Below are 26,167 nucleotides of genomic sequence, written 5' to 3' on the forward strand. Positions count from 1 at the left end.
TTCGTCCTACTAACCTTGGGAATCAGGAGCAGCCAGGCTCTGAGTCCCGCCCTTGCCCCCCCAACCCCCCCCTACCGTAGGGAGCGCCCTGAGATCAACCTCAACCCGCTGGCCCGACACTGTCTTCCGGTTCAACCCCTTTTCCCGCCGGTTCCTATCTCTGTCGTTTACGAGGGCTCTGACCCCGCCCACTGCCACGCCCCCAACCATAGGTGCCAGTACTCTTCTTTCGGCGCCTCAGGCCCCGCCTCCTTGTGGGAGGGCCGATGACTACTGCTCCTCCCCGTGCTGCGCAGCTGGCCCCGCCCCGGCCCCGCCCCGGCCCCGCCCGGCCTCTGTCGCACGCGACCCTGGCGGTGGCTGCAGCGACAGCGCTTGGCGCGCGGAGCTACAGCCATGGCAGTGGCCGTCGAGGGCGCCCGCAGGAAAGAGCGCATCCTCTGCCTGTTTGACGTGGACGGGACCCTCACGCCAGCTCGCCAGGTAAGGGCCTCGAGGTTCCAAAGCTCCCGCCCAGAGTCACGCCGGCATCCGTGACCCAGCGTGAAGCCGTCACTGCCATGTCATCGCAGACACCCGCGCGACCCTATCGGAAACGTGGAGTGCAGTGGTACCGGCTCCTGTCACCGAGGAGATGGGACCCAGGCCCTCTCGGCCTTCCAGGCCTCAGCGCTCCCCGCGCGGGTTGGCATCCGCGTTCCTGCCGGGAGCGCAGATGCTGGATCCAGCCTCTGGGAGGAGCGTCTATGGGCGATAGGGCGGGTATCCCCCGTTCCAGGCTTGCACAGGCCCAGGCTGGGTTCTGGGGTGGTCCTACCCCATTTTAGCCCAAGGATGCACAACTAGTCTGTCCTCAAGCTAGCGTGAGAACGCGGCGTTCCAGGCAGAGCTCCGTGCGCTTCCAAGCCCACGGTCGCCCTCTACTGAGGGCAAGGAAGATCTCTGAGTCTTTGCACTCTGGCGTCCATAGGCCTAAAACTGGGTTTAGCTCCTTAAGCCTCTTAAGATGTTTACCTTCCACCTGGAGTTGGAGGGAGAGAGAGCTGCTTTTCTGATGAGTTTTGGTTTTTGTTATTGATATCCTTTTGGTTCCACCCATGTGAAGGTGAAAGGCCCCAGGGCTAGTCTGTTTACAATAGAAGCACTGTAAAAAAATGGGAATGCATTGTCCTGTCTGCACTTTATGGCTCACCCCCCAGTCTTTAGTCATACCTAGTTTTTCTCCCTTCGGGTCGTTCTCACCCATCCTTCTGCCTTTGGGATCACCAGGATGATCAGAGCAGAAATGGGGGTGGGGGGCCGATGCTACTGGGCAGAAGCCCCTGTGAACCTAAGTCTTAGCTTCCTGGTAGTCCTTCCACTCTCCAGAAGGAATCAGGCATCTTTCTTTCCATCCAGCAGAGGTGGATCAGGAAGATGCAGGATTGGAAAGGGGGTGGTCTAGCCTAGGCATGCCTGACCGTTGTGCTGCACTGACTTGGCAAGGCCTGAACAAGAACCACCTGTCAGTTTGTCTACTACTAGACAGACTTAATGCTTACTAGAAAAGCTTAATGCTTTCTTCTTCTTCTTCTTCTTCCTCTTCTTCTTCCTCTTCTTTTTTCTTGTTTTGGTTTTTTGAGACAGGTTTTCTCTGTGTAGCCCTGGCTGTCCTGGAACTCACTCTGTAGACCAGGCTGGCCTCGAACTCAGAAATCCGCCTGCCTCTGCCTCCTCAAGTGCTGGGATTAAAAGCATCCGCCACCACTGCCCCGCAGTTTAATGCTTTTCAAAGCTAATTTTTAATTATACATGTGTCCACAAGCACATTATTTTTGTAAGTAATGAAAACTTTAAAGGCTAAAGACCACTTCGAACCTCGCCAGTATCCCAGGCCCAGCCCCCATCCTGGAGGTAATATCCTGGAGCCCCTTTATCTCGATTGCTTTGCCCACAGCACATACTAGCCATTATTTTGTGAGGCTCTGTTTCTGACTTGGCATTATCCTGCTTATGGTTTCCTGGTTTCCTGCAACTTCCTTTAGACCAGAAACAGCATGCTCCAAGACCTTGCCCCTTTAGAAGCACAGATCTGGCTTTATCTGTGCCCTGGTCTGGTAATGTTTCCAAGGAAGTATGTGTCACTGTCTGGCAGATAAGCATAGGACTTGCTTGCAGCCAGTCTTTCACTATTACAAACCATACCCAAGGAGCACAGAAGCTGAAACGCTAGTGGACAGGGGATGGACATGGAAGGTGTCAGTAGATGTTGCCAAATACTTTCAAAACAGTTACACCAGCTTATGTTTTCGTGGCCAGCCCCCGAGAGTTCCCGTTTCCTCCCTCCCCTAGCTAGCTAGCTAGAGTCTCTGATATCTGAATATATGGAAGTTTGAATTCCGACTCACTTGTTCAAATTTCCTTGGTGGAGAATCCTTTTATACTTTGGGCACGTTATTTCATTTAATGGCTACTGTGGTCCCCTTAAAGTGGCTCCTGGTGTGGCAGACATGTTGTAAAACGGGAAATGGGGCACAGCAAGGCAGAGCCCTTTGCTTAAGGCCTCTTGCTCAGATACATGAGCCAGAGCTAAGCAGGTGGAACTTCTGAGGTCTCTGCCTTGTGCAAGTGAAGATTCTTTTATTTGAAAGATTTGCTACCAGAGATGTTTGCCGGTTTGGATGTTTTTCAGATACTGAGCATGTGCGTAGTGAGTTGTCATTGGCATCAGGAGCCACCCGGACACACAAAATCTGTTTGTGTTTTAAATTTCTTTTTTTTTAAATGATGTATTTATTTATTTTATGTATGTAAGTACACTATTGCTCTCTTCAGACACACCAGACAGAAGAGGGCATCAGACCCCATTACAGATGGTTGTGAATCACGATGTGGTTGCTGGGAATTGAACTCAGGACCTCTGGAAGAGCAGTCAGGGCTCTTAACCACTGAGCCATCTCTCCAGCCCTGAAGTCAGGTTGTTAAACCAGAAGGCAGGTTCCTCCACTCACCAAGCCAGCTCATTGAACCTCATACATGTTTTTTATGTTGTTTACATACCTTTTGTTTCAAACCCAAGACCACAGGCACTTTAGACAAGTGTCCAGCCCTATTTAACGCATTTCTGGGTTTTTACGACAGACACATCACTTGAGGTCACCTGTGAATTCTCGACCTTGGGCATTACTTTTGTGCTCAAACAGTTGTGCATTTTGCATTTCTGACGTTTTAATTAGGGGGTGCTCAGATTCAGGTAGGAGGGCTCCCTAATTCTGAGCACTAAGTCAAATAGAGGTCCCCGACTTTTTGATGACCGGGGCCCTTCTGTCCTTCCTGCCTCGCCACAGAAAATTGACCCTGAGGTATCGGCCTTCCTGCAGAAGCTACGGAGCAGGGTACAGATCGGCGTGGTGGGTGGCTCTGACTACTCTAAGATCGCCGAGCAGCTGGGAGAGGGGGACGAAGGTAGGCATGGCAACATCTTTTCCGGTTGGAGTTGGGGTGGGGTGGCTCCACCCTGAACAGTTACTGAGTCCCTGACAGTAGCCAGGGACCTTGCTAGATTCTGGAGAAACAGGTAGAAGTGGAGCCGTTAGCATCCTGCCATTAGACAATGCACATTGTAATATCTCCCTGCTGAGACTCCACTGGCCTCCATTTATGTATCTGTTTTTTTAGTTTCTTCATTGTTACTGACTGCATGGTTAACAGTGTCTGTGGCTTGTTGAGAATGGCCATGTATCAGTCCTCTATGGTCTTGCTTTAGGGGAGACATGATTGACTTACATGTGTGTATGTGCCTACATTTGGACGTCAGAGGAAAGCTTGCAAGAATCAATTCTCCTTCCATGTGGGCCCCAAGGATCGAACTCATGTTTTCAGTCTTAGTGGCAAGAGCCTTTACCTTCTGAGCCATCTCACCAGCTCTGTTTATTGGTTTTGGAGACAGAGTCCCACTGTGGAGCCTTGGCTGGCCTGGCGCTCCGTATGTAGACTCTGTTGGTTTTGCATGGACAGCGCTCCACCTGCCTTTGTCTTCCGAGTACAGGCATGATCACCACGCTCAGCTTTTTGTTTTGAGACAGAACTGTATTATTGTATTACAAACTGAGGCTGACTTTGAGCTCACAGCCATCCTCCTGCTTCAGCCTATTGAGTCTTGACATTATACGTATGCACTGACACATCAAGTACTTATTTTAATGGTGAAAATGGAACGGTGAAGTAATCTGGAAACCCTAGTGTCATCTCAGGGTCAGGAAGGCGCCCCCTCAAGCTAGAAGCTTCCTTGAGTTTTCCCTTCTCTCCTCGTTTAGTCGCTACGAGTCCTACCTCTCTATTTCCATCTACCCACACCTCCCTTTCTACCACACACCATAGCCCCAGTGATACCATCTGTCACCCAGACATCCCGCAGGGCATCCTAACTGTGCTCCCTAACTCCCAGCTGATTCTTGTAGCACCCAGAGCTGGAGACAGCTGTGCACTCTCAGTGGGTAGAGTCTGAGAAAGGAGCCTGGAGTCTTCACGCAGGAGGGCTGTGGGAGCAGGGTGGAAATGGCGCCCTCCTCTGGGCATTCCTGGGAAGTCGGAGCTAGATCTTGGAGGATGAGCAGAGAGGACCCCGGGGCCAGGTCCTACCTAAGCAATGGCCTAGAGGAATGGCTGGCTGATGTGGGAGCAAGCAAAGGCGCACAGGGAAAGGATGCCAGAAAAGCCGGTTTAGAGCGGAACAGATGGCAGTGCTTGCGCTGGGGTGACAGTGGCTTCTTGTCTCATGCTCTTTCTTTCTCTCCTGGCTTCTCCATGGGCCCCAAGTCATTGAGAAGTTTGACTACGTGTTTGCTGAGAACGGGACAGTGCAGTATAAACACGGACGGCTACTCTCCAAACAGGTCAGTGCCCCCGAGGCTTGGCTGGGCCACCCCACTTTTCCACACTGGGGTCCTGTCATCTTGTGTGTGCCACAGTTCAAGCCTTGTGTTCTGTACAACAGACGATCCAGAACCACCTGGGGGAGGAGCTCCTGCAGGACTTGATCAACTTCTGCCTTAGCTACATGGCCCTGCTCAGACTGCCCAAGAAGCGGTGAGGCCCCCCCTGACCTGGGCTTGAGGGAAGAGAGTGCGAGTTTTGGATTTTTAATCTTTGCAACTGGGGGTTAGAAGTCAGGACCTCACCCATGCTAGGCAAGTTTTCTGCCTCTGAGCCACACCCCTACACCAGGACCCTAACTCATGGATGGGTGGATTCTCTTTTTTGTGTTTTTTTTTCAAGATGGGGTTTCTCTGTGTAGCCCTGACTGTCCTGGTTGGCCTTGAACTCGGAGATCTGCTTGCCTCCAGAGTGCTGGGGTTAAAGGAGTGTTCCAGCAGCGCCCAGCAGAGAGGTGGATTCGTATACCCTGAGAGGTCTAGGGAGACGATGGTTCTATATAGGACAGGTTTTGAAGTCTTCTCCCCGAGCCTTCTTGCTGTCTCACCCCTTTTCTTCGTCACCCCTAGTGGGACCTTCATTGAGTTCCGGAATGGCATGCTGAACGTCTCGCCTATTGGCCGCAGCTGCACCCTGGAGGAGAGGATCGAGTTCTCGGAACTGGACAAGGTGCCGTTTGCCGGGCGGATGTAGACCCTGTCACTCGGCCACTCTGAGCTTTGCTTTCTCGACAGTAAAGTGGGTTTGGAGGAGGAGTTTTTGGTTCCGCCTTGGACACCTACTGTGTGTCATTTCTCTTTCACTGCTGATCTGCTTTCCTGGTGGCCTGTGCCACCAGCCCCTGGTGACCCAAGCTATGGCCATATTACGATTGCACATTCCTATTCAATGACTCTAGGCTCCCATCTGCCCATCTACACAGAACACCTTTTCTCCTTCAGATGACCCAAGGCCCTTCCTTTGTTCTCTGTCCCCTCTGCTTCCAGCGTGCCTTTGAGAATGTTTAAAACACATCTGCCTTCTAAACCCAGTCCTTCTGCGGCTCCTAGTGCTGGCTGGAGCCTCTCAGCCTCTCCATCAGCCCTGAGGCATCTCTCTGCTCTCTTCGACTCTCTCTCCAGTCTCTCTAGTCTTCTGTCTACACCAAATTTTTTTCTCTCTCTCTCTTTAGAATTATTTATATGAGTACACTGAAGCTATCTTCAGACACACCAGAGGAGGGCATCAGATCCCATTACAGATGGTTGTGAGCCACAATGTGGTTGCTGGGAATTGAACTCACGACCTGGAAGAGCAGTCAGTGCTCTTAACCGCTGAGCCATCTCTCCAGACCCCAAGTTCTCTTAAACGCCAGCTTCTGTTGCATCTTGTTGGCGTTCACCCAGGTTGCCCTTGAACTTGTGATCTCCCTCAGCATTTCAAATGCTGGGGTCACAAGTGCATGCCACCTTATCCATCTTACCCAGCCCCTCCCTGAACATTGCCCTGCATTTAGCTCACGCCCCTGACCGTCACCCTTTCAGGGGTGGTGAGGTCTTCCATCCACACTTCTGTGTGTACATCCCTGTTCTCACCCTGCCTCCGCTGGTTGCTCTTTCCTTACCCCCCACCCCCACCCCCCATTGCAGCCATGGCTTCTGCTCATTCTGCAGATGGCAGTTTCCCACTTCAGCACTGGACTCTCTACCTTGCCTGAAGCATACTGCTAGACCAGGCTTGCCCTCTTCTCCATCCTGGCTTCAATGTCCTGTGCAGAGATCCAAGGCACTGGGATGGATCCAGTGCCCTTTTCTATGCTCAGCAAGTGCCTTATTGCCGACCCACAACACCGCCCACCCCAAGAAACCCTTTCTTTTTGAAACAGTGTCTTCTTGGTGTGCAGCCCAGACTGGCCTCAGCGTCACTGTGTCGCCGTGCCAGCTTCCTGTTTGCGGCTCTTATAGGTGTGTCCCGCTGTGCCTACCTGCCATGAAATGAAATGCCTGCTTTCGAATGAATGAACAGGTGTATTATTCTCATGCTATTGATGTGGAAACCAAGGCTCAGAGAAGTGACTCATCCAGGATCACTTACGGGGCTGGTTGCAAAATGTAGCTTGGATTTGGCTGCCTGCCTGGCCTCTGGGGTTTCCCTGAGAGTGGGCTGGCCATGATAATGTCACCTGCACAGTGTACAGAGATGCCTGTAGTAGGCGGTGGACACAGGAATAAGGGACTTTTCCTGCTGTAGTTAAAAGTTGGTCATTGGAGCCAGGCAGTGGTGGCGCATGCCTTTAATCCCAGCACTTGGGAGGCAGAGGCAGGTGGATATCTGAGTTCGAGGCCAGCCTGGTCTATAGAGTGAGTTCCAGGACAGAGAAACCCTGTCTCAAAAAACCAAAACAAACAAACAAACAAAAAAGATGAGGGCCCTGTCTTGATCAGCTCAGGGTCATCATGATGGACATGTTAGGGCTGGACTTCGCACATTCACTGCCCAGTCACCAGAATCTCTGTTAGTGGGGAGAAGTGCAGCCCCCCAACCCTGGGCTCTTGAGCTGTATTTCCTCAAGAGTGTGGGCACCCACAGTGCTCTCCCCGAGTTACACCCCCCTGCCAGGAAGGCAAGATCGAGGCCAGCAAGGAGCTCACGTCTCTCAGCTCTGGTGTTTCCTTGAGGGAGAAGCAGACAGTGACCACTAATCACTTCTCTATCATGTAGTTTTGGCACTGGGCTCAGAGAGTTCAGGTAACTTGCCTAGGGCCACACAGTTAAACAGTATCCTCACCAGGCCCAGAACCCAGTTAGCCTGTAGATTTATCTCAGCGTGGGTCCTGCCTGACCTGACTCCCATGCCCTCCCACCTTTTCTTTTGCTTCAAACCCCACTGACCAGGGTCACTGATTTCTGGTCACTGGATCTAGGCTTCAGCACTGCTGCTGAGGCGAGGTGAGCTGCTTGTTTCCTCATCTGTAACGTTGGGGCCATGTTTACCCAGAAGCCCAGGGAGCTGACTGGGTTACGGGCCTGGTGTACCCGTAGAAGGCCCTCTGATCCAGTGTGCACCATTCCCTTTCCAGAAGGAGAAGATCCGGGAGAAGTTCGTGGAAGCCTTGAAGACAGAGTTTGCTGGCAAGGGGCTGCGGTTCTCCCGAGGTACGCCTTTCCTGCGGTGGGCTCAGGCATAAGCAGGGGACACGATTTATCCGTGCCAGCTTTGCCCACCTTGTTCAGTGAGCCCCCTAATGGTGAATTGTCCCCACTCTCCCTGAGCCCAGTTCAACTGGCTAGGAAGTCAAAGGCTCTGAGGCTCCTGGGGCATCTGGTATCCCAGCTGCCATCTCGGCTTGTTCCCCAGTAGTCAGAGGGGAGGACAGACACCATGGTCACTTAGCCTACAGTGTCTCACCTGTCCCCTGTGTAGTTCCACTGTGGCTTGTGTCCCCGCTCAGTGTCATTGTGGGTCTCCCTGGCCATGTCTACCTTTCTACCTTTGCTTGCTCTTGCCTGTTTCCTGCTTGCGTAAGACAGTACAGGTCCTAGGTCAGTCCTCAGTGGCTCTCGGGATTGTATAATGAACAGAGTACCTTAGAGATGGCTGTGGTACCACATGTCTATAATCCCAGCACTTGAGAGCTGACAGGCAGTTAGGGGGAAGCAGAACAGGAATTCAGGGCTATCCTTGGTTTCGCTGGAAGTCCAAAGCCAAACTAGATACAAAAATAGAGAGTGCTGAAAAGCACTCTTAGCCCTGTGAGTCTTCCTGCTGCCAGCCTTGCCTGTCCCTCCCAGAACTTTGTCACAACCCCCACTTCCACAGGAGGCATGATAAGCTTCGATGTCTTCCCCGAGGGCTGGGATAAGCGCTACTGCCTGGACAGCCTGGATGAAGACAGCTTTGACATCATCCACTTCTTTGGAAATGAGACTAGTCCTGTGAGTGTGGCCCTGCCCAGTCCCCCTCAACCCAACACCTGAGGTCTAGGCCAGGACACATGGCAACAGAAAACAGTCACCGTTCCCATTCTACAGTTAGGAAGATTGGGGCTCAAAGAAGGCCAGACACTTATACCATTCATACAGCAAGTCAGGACAGGTCTGACAAGCCTGGACTCCTGGCAGGTCTAAGGAGGGGGGTCTGTAGGAGACCATATGGAAAGGGTGGCTCTTGGGCCCCAGGCCTGGGCTCCTGCCTTGTGAACATCCCCTAAGACCATGTCTTCTCTATTTCTCCTCTGAGTGCAGGGTGGGAATGACTTTGAGATCTATGCGGACCCCCGGACTGTCGGCCATAGCGTGGTCTCCCCTCAGGACACTGTACAGCGATGCCGCGAGCTCTTCTTCCCAGAGACAGCCCACGAGGCGTGACTGGGCCCACAGCTGAGCACTGGGACCTTCAAAGAGCTCTGACCAGGCCTGAAGATAGAACCATTGGGTGCCACGGTTCCCATCCCACTGGCCCAACACGTAGCATCCTGTGGGGGTACTGCAGGGTCACCCACATAGGACCAACGTCCGTGTGGGAACTGTCCCCACCCAGGTGGCTCCTGATGAGATGCATACCTGCTCTCTACCCTGATGGCCCTGGCCTCTGATGCTGCTGGTTTTGGGGACAGAACAGGTCTCACCACAGGGTGGCATGGGAGTTGTGCTATGGAGCCTGCTGGCCACAGACTGACAAGGGACAGAGTGGCAGGGAAGGGGCATGACTCAAAGGACTCTGTCACAGATATTAAAGTTCCCAAGACAAGGTGTGGTGTTTGCTCTGTCTGAAGACAGGATGGTTCCTGTCACATGTTAAGGCCCCCGCTTTGAGGCTTGCCCCAGGACATCTATGATTCACTGAACCACCAAACATGGACCATATGCTGTGTCCTTCCTCAGCCCCTTCCACAAGAACACTCAAGACAGGCAGCTCAGGGGCAGGGTGGGTCACAGTTGAGTTTATTGCCAGTGTCAGGAGGGATGGGGAATCCGTGGCTGGGGTCTGAGTGGGAAAGTTTCTGACTTGGCGCTGCAGGGCCCAAGAGTAGGGAGGAGGTCTGTTGTCCCTACCACTCGGGCAGCCTCAAGGTGATGACTGCTAAGGACCTGCTCACAACAGAGAGGGCTGAGTGGCCCTGGGGTTCACCTGAACCAACAAGTTCCTTGTCAAAGGATCTACCTGTGTCTTTATAACAGTCCTGGGTTACAGGCTTGCTGGAGATTTGAACTCCAGTCCTCAAGGTTGCTGAGGACCGGTCTCCAGGGATAGGCTTTGCTGGAGAAGCCTAGCTCACAGTGGGGTATCAGACAGGTCCTTCCCAGGGTGGAGGACTGGCCAGCACTTGTTAGCAGCTCTAGGCTGCTGGCCTCTGTGCAAAGGGTACTAGGACAAGTTAGGGTGCAAATGCCCCAAGTGACTACCCTGTGGTCCTGGAACGCCTACAAGGCTACCTCGCAACCACTGACCCCTTCATCCTGGCTATCTGTGCTCACATTTTACTTATTTATTTATTTATTTATTTATTATATGTAAGTACAATGTAGCTGTCTTCAGACACTCCAGAAGAGGGCGCCAGATCTTGTTACGGATGGTTGTGAGCCACCATGTGGTTGCTGGGATTTGAACTCTGGACCTTCGGAAGAGCAGTCGGGTGCTCTTACCCACTGAGCCATCTCACCAGCCCCACATTTTACTTCTGGGCTGGGTCTCATAAAGGTCACTATTGTGCCAGGCCCTTCCTGAGCCTGTGACCTCACTTATCCTCAAGGTTAAGTAACTGGCTCTCTAGAAGGGACACAGCTCCAAAGGGACTCCAGGGAAGAGGGACAGTCATACTTGGGGACAAGAGAGATAAGAGCCACCTCAGCTGCTGACCTGTCAGGGGCTTATGAGAGCCATCGCATCGCTCTGGGAAGAGGACCTCATGGGTGAGAGGAGGCAAAGCCAGTGGTCTCCCTGGCTGAGGACCCATCCTTTGGGTGCCTGGACCTGGCCTTTCCTGAGGTGACATGTCAGTCCATCGCTGCATCCTCAGCTGCTGTCATGGCCAGCAATGGGCAGGGCATCCGCGGGGTTTGTGCATCCCGGGTAGAAGAGCAAGCTGGAGGGAAACCCTGTCCCCACCTCACCTCAGGGAGTGAGTGAGTGAGCTTGGCTTCCTCAGCTCCGTGAGGTTCAAAATTCATCTGACAGCTGAGGAGAGAGGACTGGCCTACACAACAGGAGTGCTAAAGTTCCCTCCTGCTTGCAGCCATGTTCTCCTCAGGGCACCAAACAAGCGGGGACAGGAAGATGAACTGGGCAGGTTATGGCAGGGATTGGCCAGGAACCTCCACGTTTTGCCCTCTTCCTCCCTAAAGGAGGTCCCTACAAAGTGCTCAGAGGCCTGGCTTGTGAGAGGAAGGGTCCAGGCTGTGGTAGATAACCCAGGTCCAGCACAGGAGACAGGAACACAAGCAGACAGGCCCGGGTACCGGAGACAGCAGTAAGGAACAGGCTCACAGGAGAGGGGTCCCCCTGGGTTCTCAAGAACATGACGCAGACCCACAGAGACTCAGTGTATAGATAGTGGGCAAGAGGGTGAGAAGGTGTGTGTACGTGGCAGAGTTGGGAGGAAGGAGAAACACGGCTTAGTAGCTGCACTCCATCCAACCCTAGGCCGGATCATACAAGTCACGGGTCACTGGTGGAAGCACACATTCACAGCCACAAGCACAGACAGACAGGCAGACAAACAAGCACACCCAAGGGCTGGGTCAGCAGCACAGTGGGGGCACAGACTGGCTGCTGCCTGCCTCCTCGTGGGGATACCCCCACCTGCCTAGGATCCCACAACCTGGCCAGACCATGTCTCGTGGGGGGTGTGGGGAGCCAACTGGGTAAGCACCACCTCCACAGCCTGAAACTTCTGGTTCTTGGGTGGGATGGGACAAATCTTGTAGGTCACCTCGTCTCCTTCCACGGGCACGTACTCCCCCTCGATGCTGGTGGATAGAACAGGAAGGGTCAGTTTGACATCAGACCAGGCCCCAGGTAGCTCCCAGCCTCGCTAGCCCAGAGACCCTCAGCCACCTCTCTACTCAGCTGTGGTTTTTCTAGGCCACGAAAGGGGAATCTGGATAGTTCTTCCCTCTGAGGGGACAGAGAAGCAGGGCTGGCTCTCTCAGGACTCCTGTGGCCTTAGCCTAGGGCCCCAGAGCCACAGCAGTGATTATCAGGGTTCTGTGATAATGATTATTATCAGCTGATCCCTGCCAGACCCCAGCTCACTGCTCCCAGCGTCCCTCCACAGGGATAGTCAGCAGGAACCCACACCTCAGCAGCTAGGGGAGGGCCAAGGGAGACTGTACACTGGGCAGGGCCTGGCCAAAAACAGGGAAGTAGAGGGGACTCACTCAGAAACATGCACGAAGATGTCCTCGGAGCCATTCTCAGGGGTGATGAAGCCGTGGCCCTGGGAGCGGGAGAACTGCTTACAGACGCCCTTGAACACGGGGCCGGCCGAGGCTCGAGCTGTCCTGGGGATAGGGAGGAGGGATTGGAGCTGTGGCCTCCAAAGCCATTCCCAGGCCCCCAACAATACTGCCATTGGATAGATAACAGAGTGGGGCCCAGAGAGGGACAACATCCTGCCCAGTGTCTCTCAGCGTGGTACAAAGGTATCTCCTGGTTCTTTGTCCATGTCCCCCTAAATAGCACACTCCATCTAGATGTTTAGCTTAAATGGATTCCACTTGGAAGACTTCTGAGTGGAGCTAGGGGTGTAGCCCAGTGGTGGACGGCTGGCCTGCTACGTGTAAGGCTCAGGCTTCATCCTCAGCAACAAAAACCAAGAGGCACCTCGCCATCTCCCATGGCAGCTCCTAGCACCACAGGCCACTGTCCCCATGGACTGTTTAATAAGCATCTGCTCCAGCCTCGTCTCAGGCAGGGGTCATTGCACACTTGCTATCCAGATTAGTAAGAGTAACAGAACCCTCTTAGCCAGGCACGACTGTGCAGGCCTGCAAACCCCAGCAGAATCACCAGCAACTCAAGGTCAGCCTGGGCTACAGAGCAAAGCCCTAGCTCAATAAAACACAGAGGTGATGAGCTGGCTCAGGGGCTAGGGGTAGGCTTAAAATGCACTTATTGCCAAGCCTGAACACCTGAGCTTGAACCCCAGAACCCACTCCTCAGAAGTTGTCCCCTGACCTCCACACACAGACTGTGGCATGTATACACACACTCACACACACACACACACACACCATCAATAATGACAATAATGAATGTAAGACCTTTTGGCTCCCACAAATCCATCCCATCTGACCTCAGGCATCTCCCCAGAGGCCCAAGGAGCCAGAGTCCACCAGGCTGCCTTAAAGGCTAACTCTCGTTCCACATCCCACACTCTTTTTGTTATTTTAAGATGGTCTCACTATGTATCTCTGGGCTCTTCATCTGGTGCATCTTCTTTTTTTTTTTTTTTTTTTTTTAAGATTTATTTACTTTATATGAGTACACTGTAGCTATCCGGATACACCAGAAGAGGGCATCGGATGCCATTACAGATGGTTGTGAGCCACCATGTGGGTGCTGGGAACTGAACTCAAGCCCTCTGGAAGAGCAGTCAGTGCTCTCACCCACTCTCTCCAGCTCCCTCATCTGGAGCATCTTCAGACTCAGGTAGGATATCCTAATTTACTGCACCCCAGGCTGATCTTCCCTAGTATTCAAAACACCTGGGAGGGCTGGAGAGATGGCTCAGCGGTTAAGAGCACTGACTGCTCCTCCAAAGGTCCTGAGTTCAAATCCTAGCAACCACATGGTGGCTCACAGAGATCCAATGCCTTCTTCAGGTGTGTCTGAAGACAGCCACTTGTACTCATCTAAGTAAAATAAATAAATCTAAAAAGAATAAATAAATAAAATAAAACACCTGTGAATTGCAGACATGTCTTATTCATCCTGAAGCTCCAGTCAAGAGCTCAGGAAGTGCTAAGTCTCAAAGCCAGGGATAAATGGCAGAGGTGCCTATTGAACACTAAGTCTTTGTGGGTTGAAGGACTGAGTGGGTGACCACTGATGTCACTGGAAGGCCACACAGCTTCCTGGGAGGATGCACAGGCTGGGACCGAGGGGAGGGAAAGGGACTCACGCTGAGTATGTCCTGGTCCGCTTGGTAGGCAGAGGGCTGGGCAGGTCCCGAGGAGCGATGCCACCACCACGTTCCCAGATCCTACTGCCCTCCCTGTGGAAGGGGAACGTGGGCCAGACGGGGGACTTGGGGGAGTGGAGGGGTGGCACCACTGGCGGTGATGTTGACTCTGATGTCATGGTGGGGCCAGCAGGAGAGCCTGGTGGGCTCTGGAGCTCGGGGGCCGGTGAAGGACTCTGGGGTCCTTTCGGGCAGGGCCTGGCCTCGCCCTGCTCACCGGCCTCGCCAGCTATGGACTCCGTCTATAAGAGAAGAGACAAACCCAGTTAATCCCAGCCAGGGAACAGCTCTGGGACACAAATTGAAAGGACAGTTTGAAGCCAGCCACTCCCAAAGACACTCATGGTCCCACCCTGCCTCAGTATCCTCACCAGAAAAACACACTAATCACACAGTTTAGCATGCATGGGGCTTTAGCTTTAATCCCCAGCAACAAAACAAGACTGTGCGCAAAGCTCAGGTGTCGGAATGTTTGCGTAGCTAATGCCACCTTAAAACCAGGCTTGAGGGCTGGTGAGATGGCTCAGTGGGTAAGAGCACCCGACTGCTCTTCCGAAGGTCCAGAGTTCAAATCCCAGCAACCACATGGTGGCTCACAACCATCTGTAACGAGATCTGACGCCCTCTTCTGGAGTGTCTGAAGACAGCTACAGTGTACTTACATATAATTTTTTTTTTTTTTTTTTTTTGGTTTTTCGAGACAAGGTTTCTCTGTATAGCCCTGGCTGTCCTGGAACTCACTTTGTAGTCCAGGCTGGCCTTGAACTCAGAAATCCACCTGCCTCTGCCTCCCAAGTGCTGGGATTAAAGGTGTGCGCCACCACCACCCGGCTACATATAATCAATAAATACATCTTTAAAAAAAAAAAAAACCAGGCTTGAGCCCACTGTGGTGGCACACACCTTTGATCCCAGGGCTTGAAAGGCAGAGGCAGGGGGATCTCTGTGAGTTCGAGACCAGCATGGTCTACAGAACTAGTTCTAAGACTGCCAAGGCTACACACACAGAGACCCTGTAACAAAACAAAGAAACAAAGAGAAAAAAGAACGCGTATACATACACACACACACACACACACAAAGCAGGCTTCACAGTGAGGCCTGTAATAATCCCAGCACTCCAGCGGTAGAGGGAGAAGAACTGGAAGTTCAAGGAGTCCTGGATTCCAGAGGAAGTTTGAGGCCTGGTGGCAAGACAAACCAGAACCTGCTTTTGAGCCCCTAAGCTCTTCCAGCTTGCAGTTCATTTTTATAAGCCAGGGGTCTGGGGGCAGGACGAGTGACAGCCAAGACAGTGGCAGCACAGCTTCAGAGTTTTTACCTACAATTTGGTGGCCTCCCAACAGTGCACACAAGACAGAAGCGCGGGTTCTACTGGCTGACTGTTCTCAGCCTTCTTTCCCAACCTTTGAGGTCATTTCCAGCTCTGTACTAAGGGTGGCATGGTTCTTGTTTTATAGGAAGCTTGCCCTGAGGCCCAAACGCCATCCAATATGCCCCAAACCAGGAGCAGGAAGCACACGGTGAGCTCTTGGGAATGTGTTCACGTTCTATTTTTCATTAACCCAGTTTCTGCCTCTCAAAATGAGGTTGAAGGGCTGGGGAATGTGTCTCAGTGGGAGAGCACTTACTTAGCACACTCGAAGCCTGGGGGTCCATCCCCATCCAGCAGGGTGGGGTGGAGGTAGCAGAACAGCTGATCGGTAATTCCCTGGGGAGGTGGTATCTGCTGAGGGTTGATAGACAGCTGGAACCCACAAACATCAACAGATACCAACCTCATTGCTCTGGCTAGTGCTTCTTTCTTTCTTTCTTTCTTTCTTTTTTTTTAAATTGTAAGTAATTTCATTGTCTTCCATTGTATACTTTAGAGTCTGGCACCTAGAAGACCTTGGGCAGATGTGCCTCTCCTGAGGAAAAGATTGTTACTCTCCTGTCATGCCCTACGCTCACTTCCTCAAGAACTGCGGAGTCCCAGAGCCTAAGAGAGATCGCTAGAAACTGGGAGAGACAGGTAGTCTCGAAGACTTTGGGGGACTCCAGAACCAGGAGATTCTCAGTTCTGCTACTACTAGCTGCTGACCTTGGTAGCACTTTAACTGGTCTCAGTTTCCTCATCTGTGCAATGGGATGAACACACCCTGACTTGCCCTCTCACAGGTCATTATGAAGCTTGGCTGAGCCTGTAATAGGAAGGTCCTTCCTTAGTTCCTAGTCACAAAGGAGCAGGGGACAGTCCCCACTTCCCCACACCCTTACTCCCTCACTGCCTCATCATTTAGAACGTTTATTTTCTGCGTTTCTGCGATGGATTCAACTATCGCTGAGCTGTATCCCTAGCTCTTCAGCCCCTCCCCTCCTTTTTTTTTTTTTTTTTTGGCTTTTTCGAGACAGGGTTTCTCTGTGTAGTCGTGGCTGTCCTGGAACTCACTCTGTAGCCCAGGCTGGCCTCGAACTCAGAAATCCGCCTGCCTCTGCCTCCCGAGTGCTGGGATTAAAGGCGTGCGCCACCACGCCCGGCCTCCTCCCCTCCTTTTTAACAGCGTCTCGCGAGGTCGCCTTGGCTGTCCTAGAATTCTCTGTGTAGACCAGGCTGGTTTCTAACTCACAGAGATCTATCTGCCTGCCTCTGCTTCCAGAGTGCTGGGATTAAAGATGGGCACCACCACGGCCATTTTGCTGTTGTTGTTTTGTTTTGTTTCTTTTTGGTTTGTCGAGACAGGGTTCCACTCTGTGGCCCTGGCTGTCCTGGAACTGGCTCTGTAGACCAGGCTGGCCTCGAACTCAGGTGTGCCTGTCTCTACTTCTCTAGTGCTGGGTATAGGTAAATGTCAACTGGCTGTTTTTTTTGTTTTGTTTTGGTTTGGTTTGGTTTGGTTTTTTTTTGGTTTTTCGAGACAGGGTTTCTCTGTGTAGCCCTGGCTGTCCTGGAACTCACTCTGTAAACCAGGCTGGCCTCGAACTCAGAAATCCACCTGCCTCTGCCTCCCGAGTGCTGGCTTTTTTTTTTTTTTTTGAGAGAAGACCTTACTATATTCACCAGGATGGTTCACCTACTCTTTCTCCCTCCCCAGTACTCTAGATTGAACCCAGGGCCTCACCCATGCCAGGACAAGGCTCCACCACTGAGATGTATCCCACATCCCACCCACCCTCTGCAGTGCTCTCTCATAGAACCAAGGCCTCACATTTGCTTAGAGAATGCTTTCCCATACCATACTCTGTGCCCCTTGACAGGAAAACAACCAAACCAGAAGATTCAGGGGAGTTTGGCAGCTCACCTGTAACCCTGGCACTCCTGAGGCTGAGACAGAAGTTCCAGGAGATTGTAAGCTCAAAGCCAGTCTGGGCTACAGAGAAAAACACAGTCTCAAACAAAACTCAAACCTTAAAGAAATAATAAGAAAGGAAGGAAGGAGCTGGTGAGATGGCTCAGCCGGTAAGAGCACTGACTGCTCTTCCAAAGGTCCTGAGTTCAAATGCCAACAACCACATGGCGGCTCACAACCATCTGTAATGGGATCTGATGCCCTCTTCTGGTGTGTCTGAAAAGAGCAACAGTGTACTCACATACATAAATCTTTAAAAGGAAGAGAGAGAGAGAGGAGCTGGCGGAAGAGTGATTTTTTTTTCCTGGTGCTAGGCATGGTAGCCAGCTAGACAAATTCTCTACCACGGAGCTCCACCAGGGATCCCAAACATATGTGACTTGCATCTCAATAAAACTGTTGCCAAAGATAAGGCTGGCACCAAAGTCCCCGGGGTGATCCAGCCTGGGAAGCGCTGGTTCCAGTCCTTGCGTCCTTGCCTCTTCTTTCCCTGGGAACCAGGGCCATTGAACCTCCATACTGCAGTATCCTAAGTATCCTAAGGCCTAGTGTCAGTCAGGGGGCGAGAGGGGAGGGGCCACAGTGGTTACCAAGGAGACACAGGGGCTGCCCCACCAGCCAGGTGATAGGGGCTGAGGGGAGGGGGGAAAGGGGTGAGGTGGGCCACAAGCTAAGCTGCTAGCGGGAAGAGGTCACACCTGGGTGAGCTCTGAAAGTGACTCAGGGGCAGGGGCGGACCTAGGGAGCCACAGAAGGGGCAGCCCTTCCCTGTACTCTTCATCCTAGGTAAGGAGGGCAGGGGCTGGCTACAGGCAGTTTCTACATCTGGAAGTGTCTCAAGCAGGCCTGGCCTCATCTCATCTTCCCCAGCTAGGGCGCTGAACGGGGACAAGAGGTCCTCCTTCCTCAAGGGTTCATGGAGGGTGGAAGTGTGTGAATGTGGCTGAGCCAGGCAGTGCTGCAGTCCCGGGGCTCAGCTCCATACACACATGACTTGTTCCCGACTGGACCAGTCCCCCCTCTAGTCTCCTCCCTCCTTCACCCGCTGCTCTTCCCTACCCCACAGCTCCTTTTTCTGGGCTCAATTCCTGCAGCATCCCTTAAAGGTTAGTGTTATTACCCTACTGTACAGACAAAAATGAGAGAGAGAGAGAGAGAGAGAGAGAGAGAGAGAGAGAGAGAGAGAGAGAGAGAGAAGAGAGAGGCTTAGACAGAATCTAACCAGGACAGACTGAGCCTGAGACTTCGAAGTGGTAGGTCAGGAGGCTTCTATCAGATCCTGCATTGGTATGGACACAGTCATTTTTGTTTATTTGTTTGTTTGTTTTTAGTTTTTTGGTTTGTTTTCTTGCATATGAGTGTGTGTGCGCGCGGTTGGGGGTGGGGGTGGGGGTGGGGGTGGGGAGTGTGGAGGCCAAGGGCTCATGTTAAATGTCTTTCTCTAATCTTCTCCACTTTATCCTTCAAAACAGAGTCTTGCTCTCTCAGCCCAGAGCTCACAGACAGGCTAGCTTGGCTGACCGGTGAACTTCAGGAATCCCTCTGCCTCCACCCTCCAGTGCTGGATTACAGAGGATCTCATGGGCCTGGCAGTTACATGGGTGTCGGGGATCAAGCTCAGGCCCCATGCTTGCGAGCACTGGCTATAGGCTCACTGAGCTATCTCCCCAGTGCTGTGGCTTTTTACTTGGAATGGGGTGGGGGGTGGGGTGTCAGAGTCTTGCTATACAAGCTGTCCCTAAACTTCCTTTGTAACCCTAACTGGACTAGAGTTTTCAATCCCTCTGCCTCAGACCCCCACATCCCAGGATTACAGGCCTGCTCCACAATGCCTGGCTGCTGTTACATTTTTTTTTATTTAAGATTTATTTTATTATTTTTAACTACACGTATATATGTGTTTGTGCATGAGACATGTAGGAATGCAGATGCCCACAGAGATGCAGTTATAGGCAGTGGTGAGCCATACAACATGGGAGCTGGAAAAGGAACTCAGGTCCTCTGGAAGAGAAGTAACCATTCTTAATCTTTGAGCCACTTGTCCAGTGCCCCTCCCCTTTTCTTTTGTTCCCAGGTACTATTATTTCAATGTTATATATAGTTCAAATGTAATCCAAGCTGGCTTTAAACGAGTTTTGAATTTGTTTTCTTAAGATTTTTAACTTTTTTGAGTCTGGCAGTTGGTGGCACACACCTTTTTTTTTTTTCTTTTCTTTTAAAGGTTTATTTATTTTATTTACACGAGCACACTGTAGCTGTCTTCAGACACAGCAGAAGAGGGCATCAGCTTCCATTACAGATGTTTGTGAGCCACCACCATGTAGTTGCTGGAAATTGAACTCAGGACCTCTAGAAGAAGGTCTCGAACTCAGAAATTCGCCTGCCTCTGCCTCCCAAGTGCTGGGATCAAAGGTGTGCGCCACCACGTCCGGCAACAGTCAGTGCTCTTAACCTCTCCGGTGGCACACACCTTTAATACCAGCACTCAGGAGGCAGAGGCAGGCAGATCTCTTTGCCTTTGAGACTAGCCTGGTCTACAGACCCACTTCCAGAACAGGCAGGGCTGCCCAGAGAAACCTTGTCTTGAAAAACCAAAACCAACTAGCTAAATAAAAATACAGTATTTAAGTTTTCTTTACTTGTCTATCCATTTAGTGTGATCTTTTTAATATGCACATATGTGTGTAGTACCCACATTGGCCAGGAGAGGGCATCAGATCCCCCGGTGCTAGAATCACAGGTGATCCTAAACCACCTGATGTGTGTGCTTGGAGGCAGACTCTCAATGGGTGAGCCATTGCTCCAGCAATGAACATGTAGTCAGATGGTCAAGGATGAGTTTCTGACCCCCTCCTCTGAATACTGGGGTTGCAGGCTAGACCAACAATAACGATGTTCCCAGTTACTATTATTTCTTGGCCAGGATTAGATTCTCTCTAGGACCAGAGAGGGACTGGAGCTGGAAAGGTTATGACACAGAGAGCCCAGGGAGATGAGAACAAGAAAATATAGAGCAGGGCTCCAGCTCAGACCCTGTTTTCAGAATATTGATGCAGGGAAGAACAGAGAGAACCAAGGCTTTCCCTGTTTGGCTGCCAGCGCTATGCAAAAAGGCCTTTCAGGTTTCTTGCTTTTGTTTTGCATTTGTTTATTTACTGGGGGTGGAGACTGCGGTTGCGGTGGGGGATGTGGGCAGGAGACTGAGGCAAGTCTCAAGTAGCCAGTTATAGCCTTAAACTCCTCAACTCCTGCCTCCACCACCTGAGCGCTGGATTATAGGTGAGAATCACATCGCACCCTGTTTCTGTGGTTCTGGAGATAACACGCAGACCCTCATACAAGCAGGGGAGGCAGTGTGAAACCCAGAACTCAGCCACGCACAGTGGCTCTGGCCTACCCTTCCCTGCATGTAAGCCAAACTGACAGACAGTGGTAGGGCCAGGCAAAGCCAAAACACCAAAATTGTTTGGAGATAACCCAAGGTGTGATACAGTGTCATGGGACCACAGCACTCAGGACTGTGAGTCAGTCCCGGTAATAGGTGACCAGAGCCAGCTGGGACTTGGCTCCAATTCTCAGATCCTCTCTCCTAAAAAAAATGGGGTATACCTGGGTAGTGGTGGTGGTGGTGGTACATGCCTTTAATCCCAGCACTCAGGAGGCAGAAGCAGGCAGAGCTCGGTGAGTTCAAGGCCAGCCTGGTCTACAGAGTGAGTTCCTGGACAGCCAGGACTACACAGAGAAACCCTGTCTCCAAAAACAAAAACAAACCAAAAGACAAGAAAAAAGAGGGGCGGGGTTACAAGTGTTTATCCTGTCAAAGAGAACCCCTTTAAATGTGGGTACCTCCATGAAAGCAAGCGGCTCCAGCAGCAGCACACTGTGACCTTGGATAAGGAGCTGCCATTCTCTGGGCCTCACCTCTAACTCTAGACACATAAATCATCAGGGTCCAGATGACCCATGAAGGCCAGCCAGTTCAACTCACCCCTGAGATTATCAAAATACCCGCACGGGCTAACCAAGGAGGTGATTCCCAACCCTGTTCTACAAAATCAACACACACACACATACAACCAAAATAAACGGAGTGGCAAACACCAGGGCAATATACACAGGGAAGACAGCCTTGGACTAACAAGGTCCCCATCTGCTGTGGAGTATGAGACTGACTCGCTGGCCAGTCTTCATTTGGCAAGTCCCTGCCACCCTCTTTGAGCTTAACCACCTGTCAGGCCCATTTGTGCCTCATAAGAACTCTAAACAGTAATTATCACCAACATACCCATTCTTCAGAAGAGTAAACTGAGGCCCAAGGGGGTTGAGGAGACTCGCTGAGGTCACCCGCCTGGTCTGGCAGCCCTCTTGAGCCCTGGAGAGGTCTGGAAGAGGGCTGTGTAGCCAAGGCAAGGAGAGAAAACCCTCAGTTCTCTGAACAAAACCTCCCACTACCGGCCTCCCCTGGAGAACGATATACAGATCTGTAGAAGAACTGGGGAGCCAGGATTCGGGGTTCTATTTCTGGTGTTGTGCTGACTCAGACCATGACCTTGGGTGAATTACTCACCAGCTCTGTGAAGCTTAAAAACAACACCCCCAATAAAAGTGTTCCAGCTCCAAGTGCCATTATAGGGGTGCCACTAGGGAAGAATGGGTACAGTTTAAAAATAGAAAGACAGGGACCACAAGGAAGGTGGTGTGGAAGAGCTAGATGTCGGGCTTGTCCATGCCGAGTCCTGGGGAGGTGACAACAACCTTAGGACCACCAGACAAGTGGCACCTGCCTGCTTCCTCCCTCCCCAGGTTCCCAGACACGCCTTAGAATATACATCAGCTGCCCCTGCAGCTGGAGGTGACCTAATTAAAGCTGATTCCTTTCCGTCCAGTGTGTGTGTGTGGGGGGGGGGGGCTGTCCCAGCCAATACTAAAGATTAATTATTTAAGTGGCTCTTTACTCTCCTGCTCACAAGCCCAGGCAGCCTTGAGGCTCTGGTTATTAAGGCCTCTGGGCTTTCCTGGCATTAGTGGGGGAAGGGAAAGCCAGGAGACCCCAGGTTCCCAGGTCACAAACAAGCTCCACTTCTGCCTGACCCTGTGAGCTTAAACAAGCCACCTTCCCCTTCTGGGTCCTCTGGAGAGAGGATCATACTGGCCAAAGTCACACAGTGGCCGAGTGGCAAGGTTCAGAGTGATCTCGGAGTCCCTGGGTTTCCCAGGGTGTTAAGTCACCTTCTGCCTGGTAACTATCATATCTGAGGCAGGGGGATGTGTGCTGGCCACACCCTGGATTTCACTCCCTCACCTTGCTGTGCATCTCCCCCAAGCTGCCTGTGCACAAGGCCCTGGGTTCTGGACACCAGGCTTGTGACTGGTGATTGTGATTGGCTCAGTTAGTCCAAGAGCACCCTCTGCTGGGCATCACCTGCACAAGGAGGGGGAACATAGGATGTGTGGGGGGGGAACGACACTCTGCCTTTGGATGGGCTGGCAAATATCCCTACTCCCCCATTTATCCATCCCTGTGAGTCCTTGAGGGCCACTAGGGAGCCCCCTCCCTAGCCAATAAGCATCTTCGAACCTTGTCCAGCCATCTTTCTCCAGGCCTGGGACAACTTGGTGTGTCCTCCTGGGACCCTTCGCCGCTAGCTTCTGGTTGCACTAGTTTTGTCAAGGTGGGGCCGGAGAGACAAGGATGGGCAATAGATGTTTTGGGAAAATGCATTGTGGGGTAAGGATGGGAGGAGACACCCAGAACCTGGGCATTCATGTCCAGAGACCTCTGGGATGGAGTTGAATTTGGGAAAGAGCTCCCCCCAACCCCCACTCCCACCCTCCACCCCCACCTCTCCACTCCATCCTTCCCAGGGAAAGGTCCTGACTGGATGGCATCTAAGCGAGCCAGTGCCAGGCTGTCGGAGGACAGGGTGCCCACCTCCTACCAGGCACACTTCCTTCTCCCCTCCCCCAGCCCCAGCGGATGCAGCAGTTCACACTCTGGATTTATTATTGTTCTCAGTCCTGCTCCCCCTCCTCCCTGGGAAGCGCCTGCAGCCTGGCAGCCTGGCAGCCTGGCAGGAACCTGCTGTCTCCTTGTGGGTGCCAGCATGGTCCCTTATCTCCATTCAGTCTCCTTGTGCCAGGGTCAGACCACTTAGGGGCTTGATGGCAGCCAAGGCCAACCTGAGTCCTTGCATCCCACAGCAAGCAAGGGGTGCCTGGCAGCTGGTCTATCACCCCCTGTCCTACAGTGGGTTGCACCTAAGCAAAGGAGGAGGTCAGAGCTAGCCCAGCATGCGGGGGAGAGCAAAGACCCAGTGGGGTGGCATAAAGGCAAAAATAACACGGAGCCATCCCTCCAGCCAGTTGACACAATTATCTCTGCCACACTAGGGAAAAATAGAGTGAGGGAAGACAGCTGCTCTGGGTCCCTCTGCCTGCCCCAGGCGGTTCCTCCCCTCTGCTCCGGCCTCAAAACAGATTCCAGGGACAAATCCAGCGGTGCTCCGAACTGGCCTTTTAGGGTCTGGAAGGAGTCCCGGCTTTCCCTTACCTAGTTCCCAGACCGGAGGCTGCGGCTTGGCAGGTAGCTGCTGTTACCTGCATCTCAACCCAGACGCGAGTCCCAGACACAGACATTCACACACATTCAGACGCGCGGGAGCCACTCCGCCTCAGCTCTTCTGGAGGGTCAAGGAGAGAGAAGGGAAGGGCGGTGGGCTCTACATCCCCCGCATCCTCTAAGCAGAGCTGGGCTGGCTGATGTAGCACCGCGACCTTTCCAACCTCACTCCACACATCCTTTCTTGGTACCATCAGCCCTCCGCCCCTGCCTCCGCTACAGTTTCCATCACGGGCTTCCTTCAAGTCCCTTACCTCGCCGTGGCAGCTGGGTCCAGGCACTGTCTCCTGTAGTGGGCAGCACCCGATCTCTCTGGAACGTGGAGCTGGCTCGCAGGGGTCACGTCTGGATAATGCACTCTCCGTGGCGTGTGTGTGTGTGTGTGTGTGTGTGTGTGTGTGTGTGGTGTGCAGGAGGCACCTCGGGCCCCTCACTCACTCACTCACTCACACACGCCCTCCTGCTGACGTCAGGATGTGCTGGAGGGAGGGACTGGGATGGGAATTTGTACTCCTAGCTTAAAGGGACACTAAACCATCTCTTCTCTGGCCCAGACACCACCTCGTGAGCCAGGCCAAGTGCTGGGTGAGTGGCTAAGCTGCGTCACTTTGAGCGTTACTGCTTCTTGTTTTGGAAAGTGGCTTTTATTGCTGGGCCAAGGTATAATTTGCTCTACCAGGTCAGGGTAGCTACTGGGGAGTAAGGGGCAGACAGTGTGCATTCTTGGTGAGAGGGGTGCCAGGGTGTGTTTATGGTCAACGGGAGGGCCTGCAGGGTGGGAGGATGTATTCTGGAGAAGGGAGGCCAGAGAACAGAGGAGACCCTCTGGGAACAAGCCAGGTTCCTAGGGACTCCCAGACATTCCATTCCCTCTGCAGTCTGCAGCTGTGCTGAACTCTGTCCCCTCAGAGCATCTGAGATCTCCATTTGAAGAATGTGCTCAAATTTCTTTGGCACACATTAGGTCTTTGGGAGGGGCTGTGAAATCCAGGGGAAGAAAACTATAAAAGAATAATGACCGTCTTTCTGTGTATGTCTCTTTCTTACACACACACAGACACTCACACACACATATACAGGGGGTAGTGGTGTCTGTGTGTCTGTGTGTATATGTGGTCTAGGAGGCTTTTAGAAGTAAGGACTGACTCAGCAGATTCAGTCCAAGCAGTTTAGGTCTCTTCAGACAGCACTGGATTTGACTCTTAAGACCTCAGCGCGCGCGCGCGCACACACACACACACACACACACACACACACCGGAAAAAGCCGGGCAGTGGTGACACATGCCTTTAATCCCAGCACTAGGAGGCAGGGGCAGGCAGATTTCTGAGTTCGAGGCCAGCCTGGTTTACAGAGTGAGTTCCAGGACAGCCAGGGCTACACAGAGAAACCCTGTCTCCAAAACAAAACAAAACAAAAAAGACCTGAGGCAAATCCCTAGGACTCCAGAGCTCCCCAAGAGGACAGGTAAGGCTCAACTGTCTATGAGCTCAGGGCCAGGCTCCAGGAAACCTCTTCAAAGGGTTTCTCTGCCACCCCCACCCCCCACCCCCGTCCCTCCTCAACCTCATCTTAGAGAGACATCTTCCCCAGGTGTCACTTTAGTACTACTGAGTCGTGAGGAGGTGCTCTTTGTGCTGGCACAGACCTATAGGGCCCAGCCCTCAAGAGGATGAAACGGATAGATTTCAAGTTTGAGTCTACCTGGCTACCTAGAGAGGCAGTGTCTCAACAAACAAACAAATAAACACACAAACAAACAAACACGAAAACAGACATGACAGGAGCTGGAGAGATGACTCAATGATTAAGAGCACTGGCTGCTCTTCCAGAGGGCCCAGGTTCAATTCCTAGCACCCACATGGCAACTCCCAACTGTCTGTAACTCCAGTTCCAGGGGATCTAGCACCCTCACACAGGTATAAATTCAGGCAACACACCAGTGAAACATGAAATAAAGATAAGTAGACAATTTTCAACAATTAGAAAGAAAATTAGACATGATGGGGTAGACCTGTGATCCCAGCACCGAGGAGGTCAAAGATTGCTGCGAATTTGAGGCCAGCCTAGACTCTATGAGAAGATCCCAGTGTCCTAAAAACAAAACAAATCAAACAAACCCGTGCGCAGTAGTTACGCTG

At 52.3% G+C, this 26,167-nt stretch overlaps 2 protein-coding genes and 1 pseudogene across 6 annotated transcripts; 2 read left to right on the plus strand and 1 right to left on the minus strand.

The window, feature by feature from the left end:
- Positions 1-328: 328 nt before the first annotated feature.
- On the plus strand, positions 329-9,643 carry Pmm1 (phosphomannomutase 1). 2 transcript variants are annotated; one of them, XR_015045555.1, is made up of 9 exons: positions 329-483; positions 3,327-3,444; positions 4,798-4,874; positions 4,976-5,067; positions 5,484-5,583; positions 6,779-6,857; positions 7,974-8,049; positions 8,714-8,829; positions 9,139-9,643. XR_015045555.1 is itself a non-coding variant. In XM_021183529.2 (8 exons), the coding sequence occupies exons 1-8, from the start codon at positions 397-399 to the stop codon at positions 9,259-9,261; spliced, it is 789 nt and encodes a 262-aa protein (XP_021039188.1). In that variant the 5' UTR covers positions 329-396; the 3' UTR covers positions 9,262-9,643. The 2 variants fall into 2 exon arrangements, 1 of the variants encoding a protein (XP_021039188.1); XM_021183529.2 differs by lacking the exon at positions 6,779-6,857.
- Positions 9,644-9,816: 173 nt separating this feature from the next.
- Csdc2 (cold shock domain containing C2) lies at positions 9,817-24,497 on the minus strand. 4 transcript variants are annotated; one of them, XM_085831533.1, is made up of 5 exons: positions 24,281-24,456; positions 21,693-21,800; positions 14,019-14,320; positions 12,274-12,396; positions 9,817-11,862 (listed from the first exon to the last, which is right to left on the minus strand). In XM_085831533.1, the coding sequence occupies exons 3-5, from the start codon at positions 14,195-14,197 to the stop codon at positions 11,700-11,702; spliced, it is 465 nt and encodes a 154-aa protein (XP_085687659.1). In that variant the 5' UTR covers positions 14,198-14,320; positions 21,693-21,800; positions 24,281-24,456; the 3' UTR covers positions 9,817-11,699. The 4 variants fall into 4 exon arrangements, with proteins under 4 accessions (XP_085687659.1, XP_085687658.1, XP_021039437.1 ...); XM_085831532.1 differs by lacking the exon at positions 21,693-21,800 and having other exon boundaries at positions 24,281-24,497; XM_021183778.3 differs by lacking the exons at positions 21,693-21,800; positions 24,281-24,456 and adding an exon at positions 23,958-24,191.
- LOC147000730 (uncharacterized) lies at positions 23,173-24,167 on the plus strand (annotated as a pseudogene).
- Positions 24,498-26,167: the final 1,670 nt, after the last annotated feature.

This window comes from Mus caroli, unplaced genomic scaffold (assembly GCF_978045245.1).
Source record: "Mus caroli unplaced genomic scaffold, Mus_caroli_1 scaffold_16, whole genome shotgun sequence".
Classification (NCBI taxonomy): domain Eukaryota; kingdom Metazoa; phylum Chordata; class Mammalia; order Rodentia; family Muridae; genus Mus; species Mus caroli.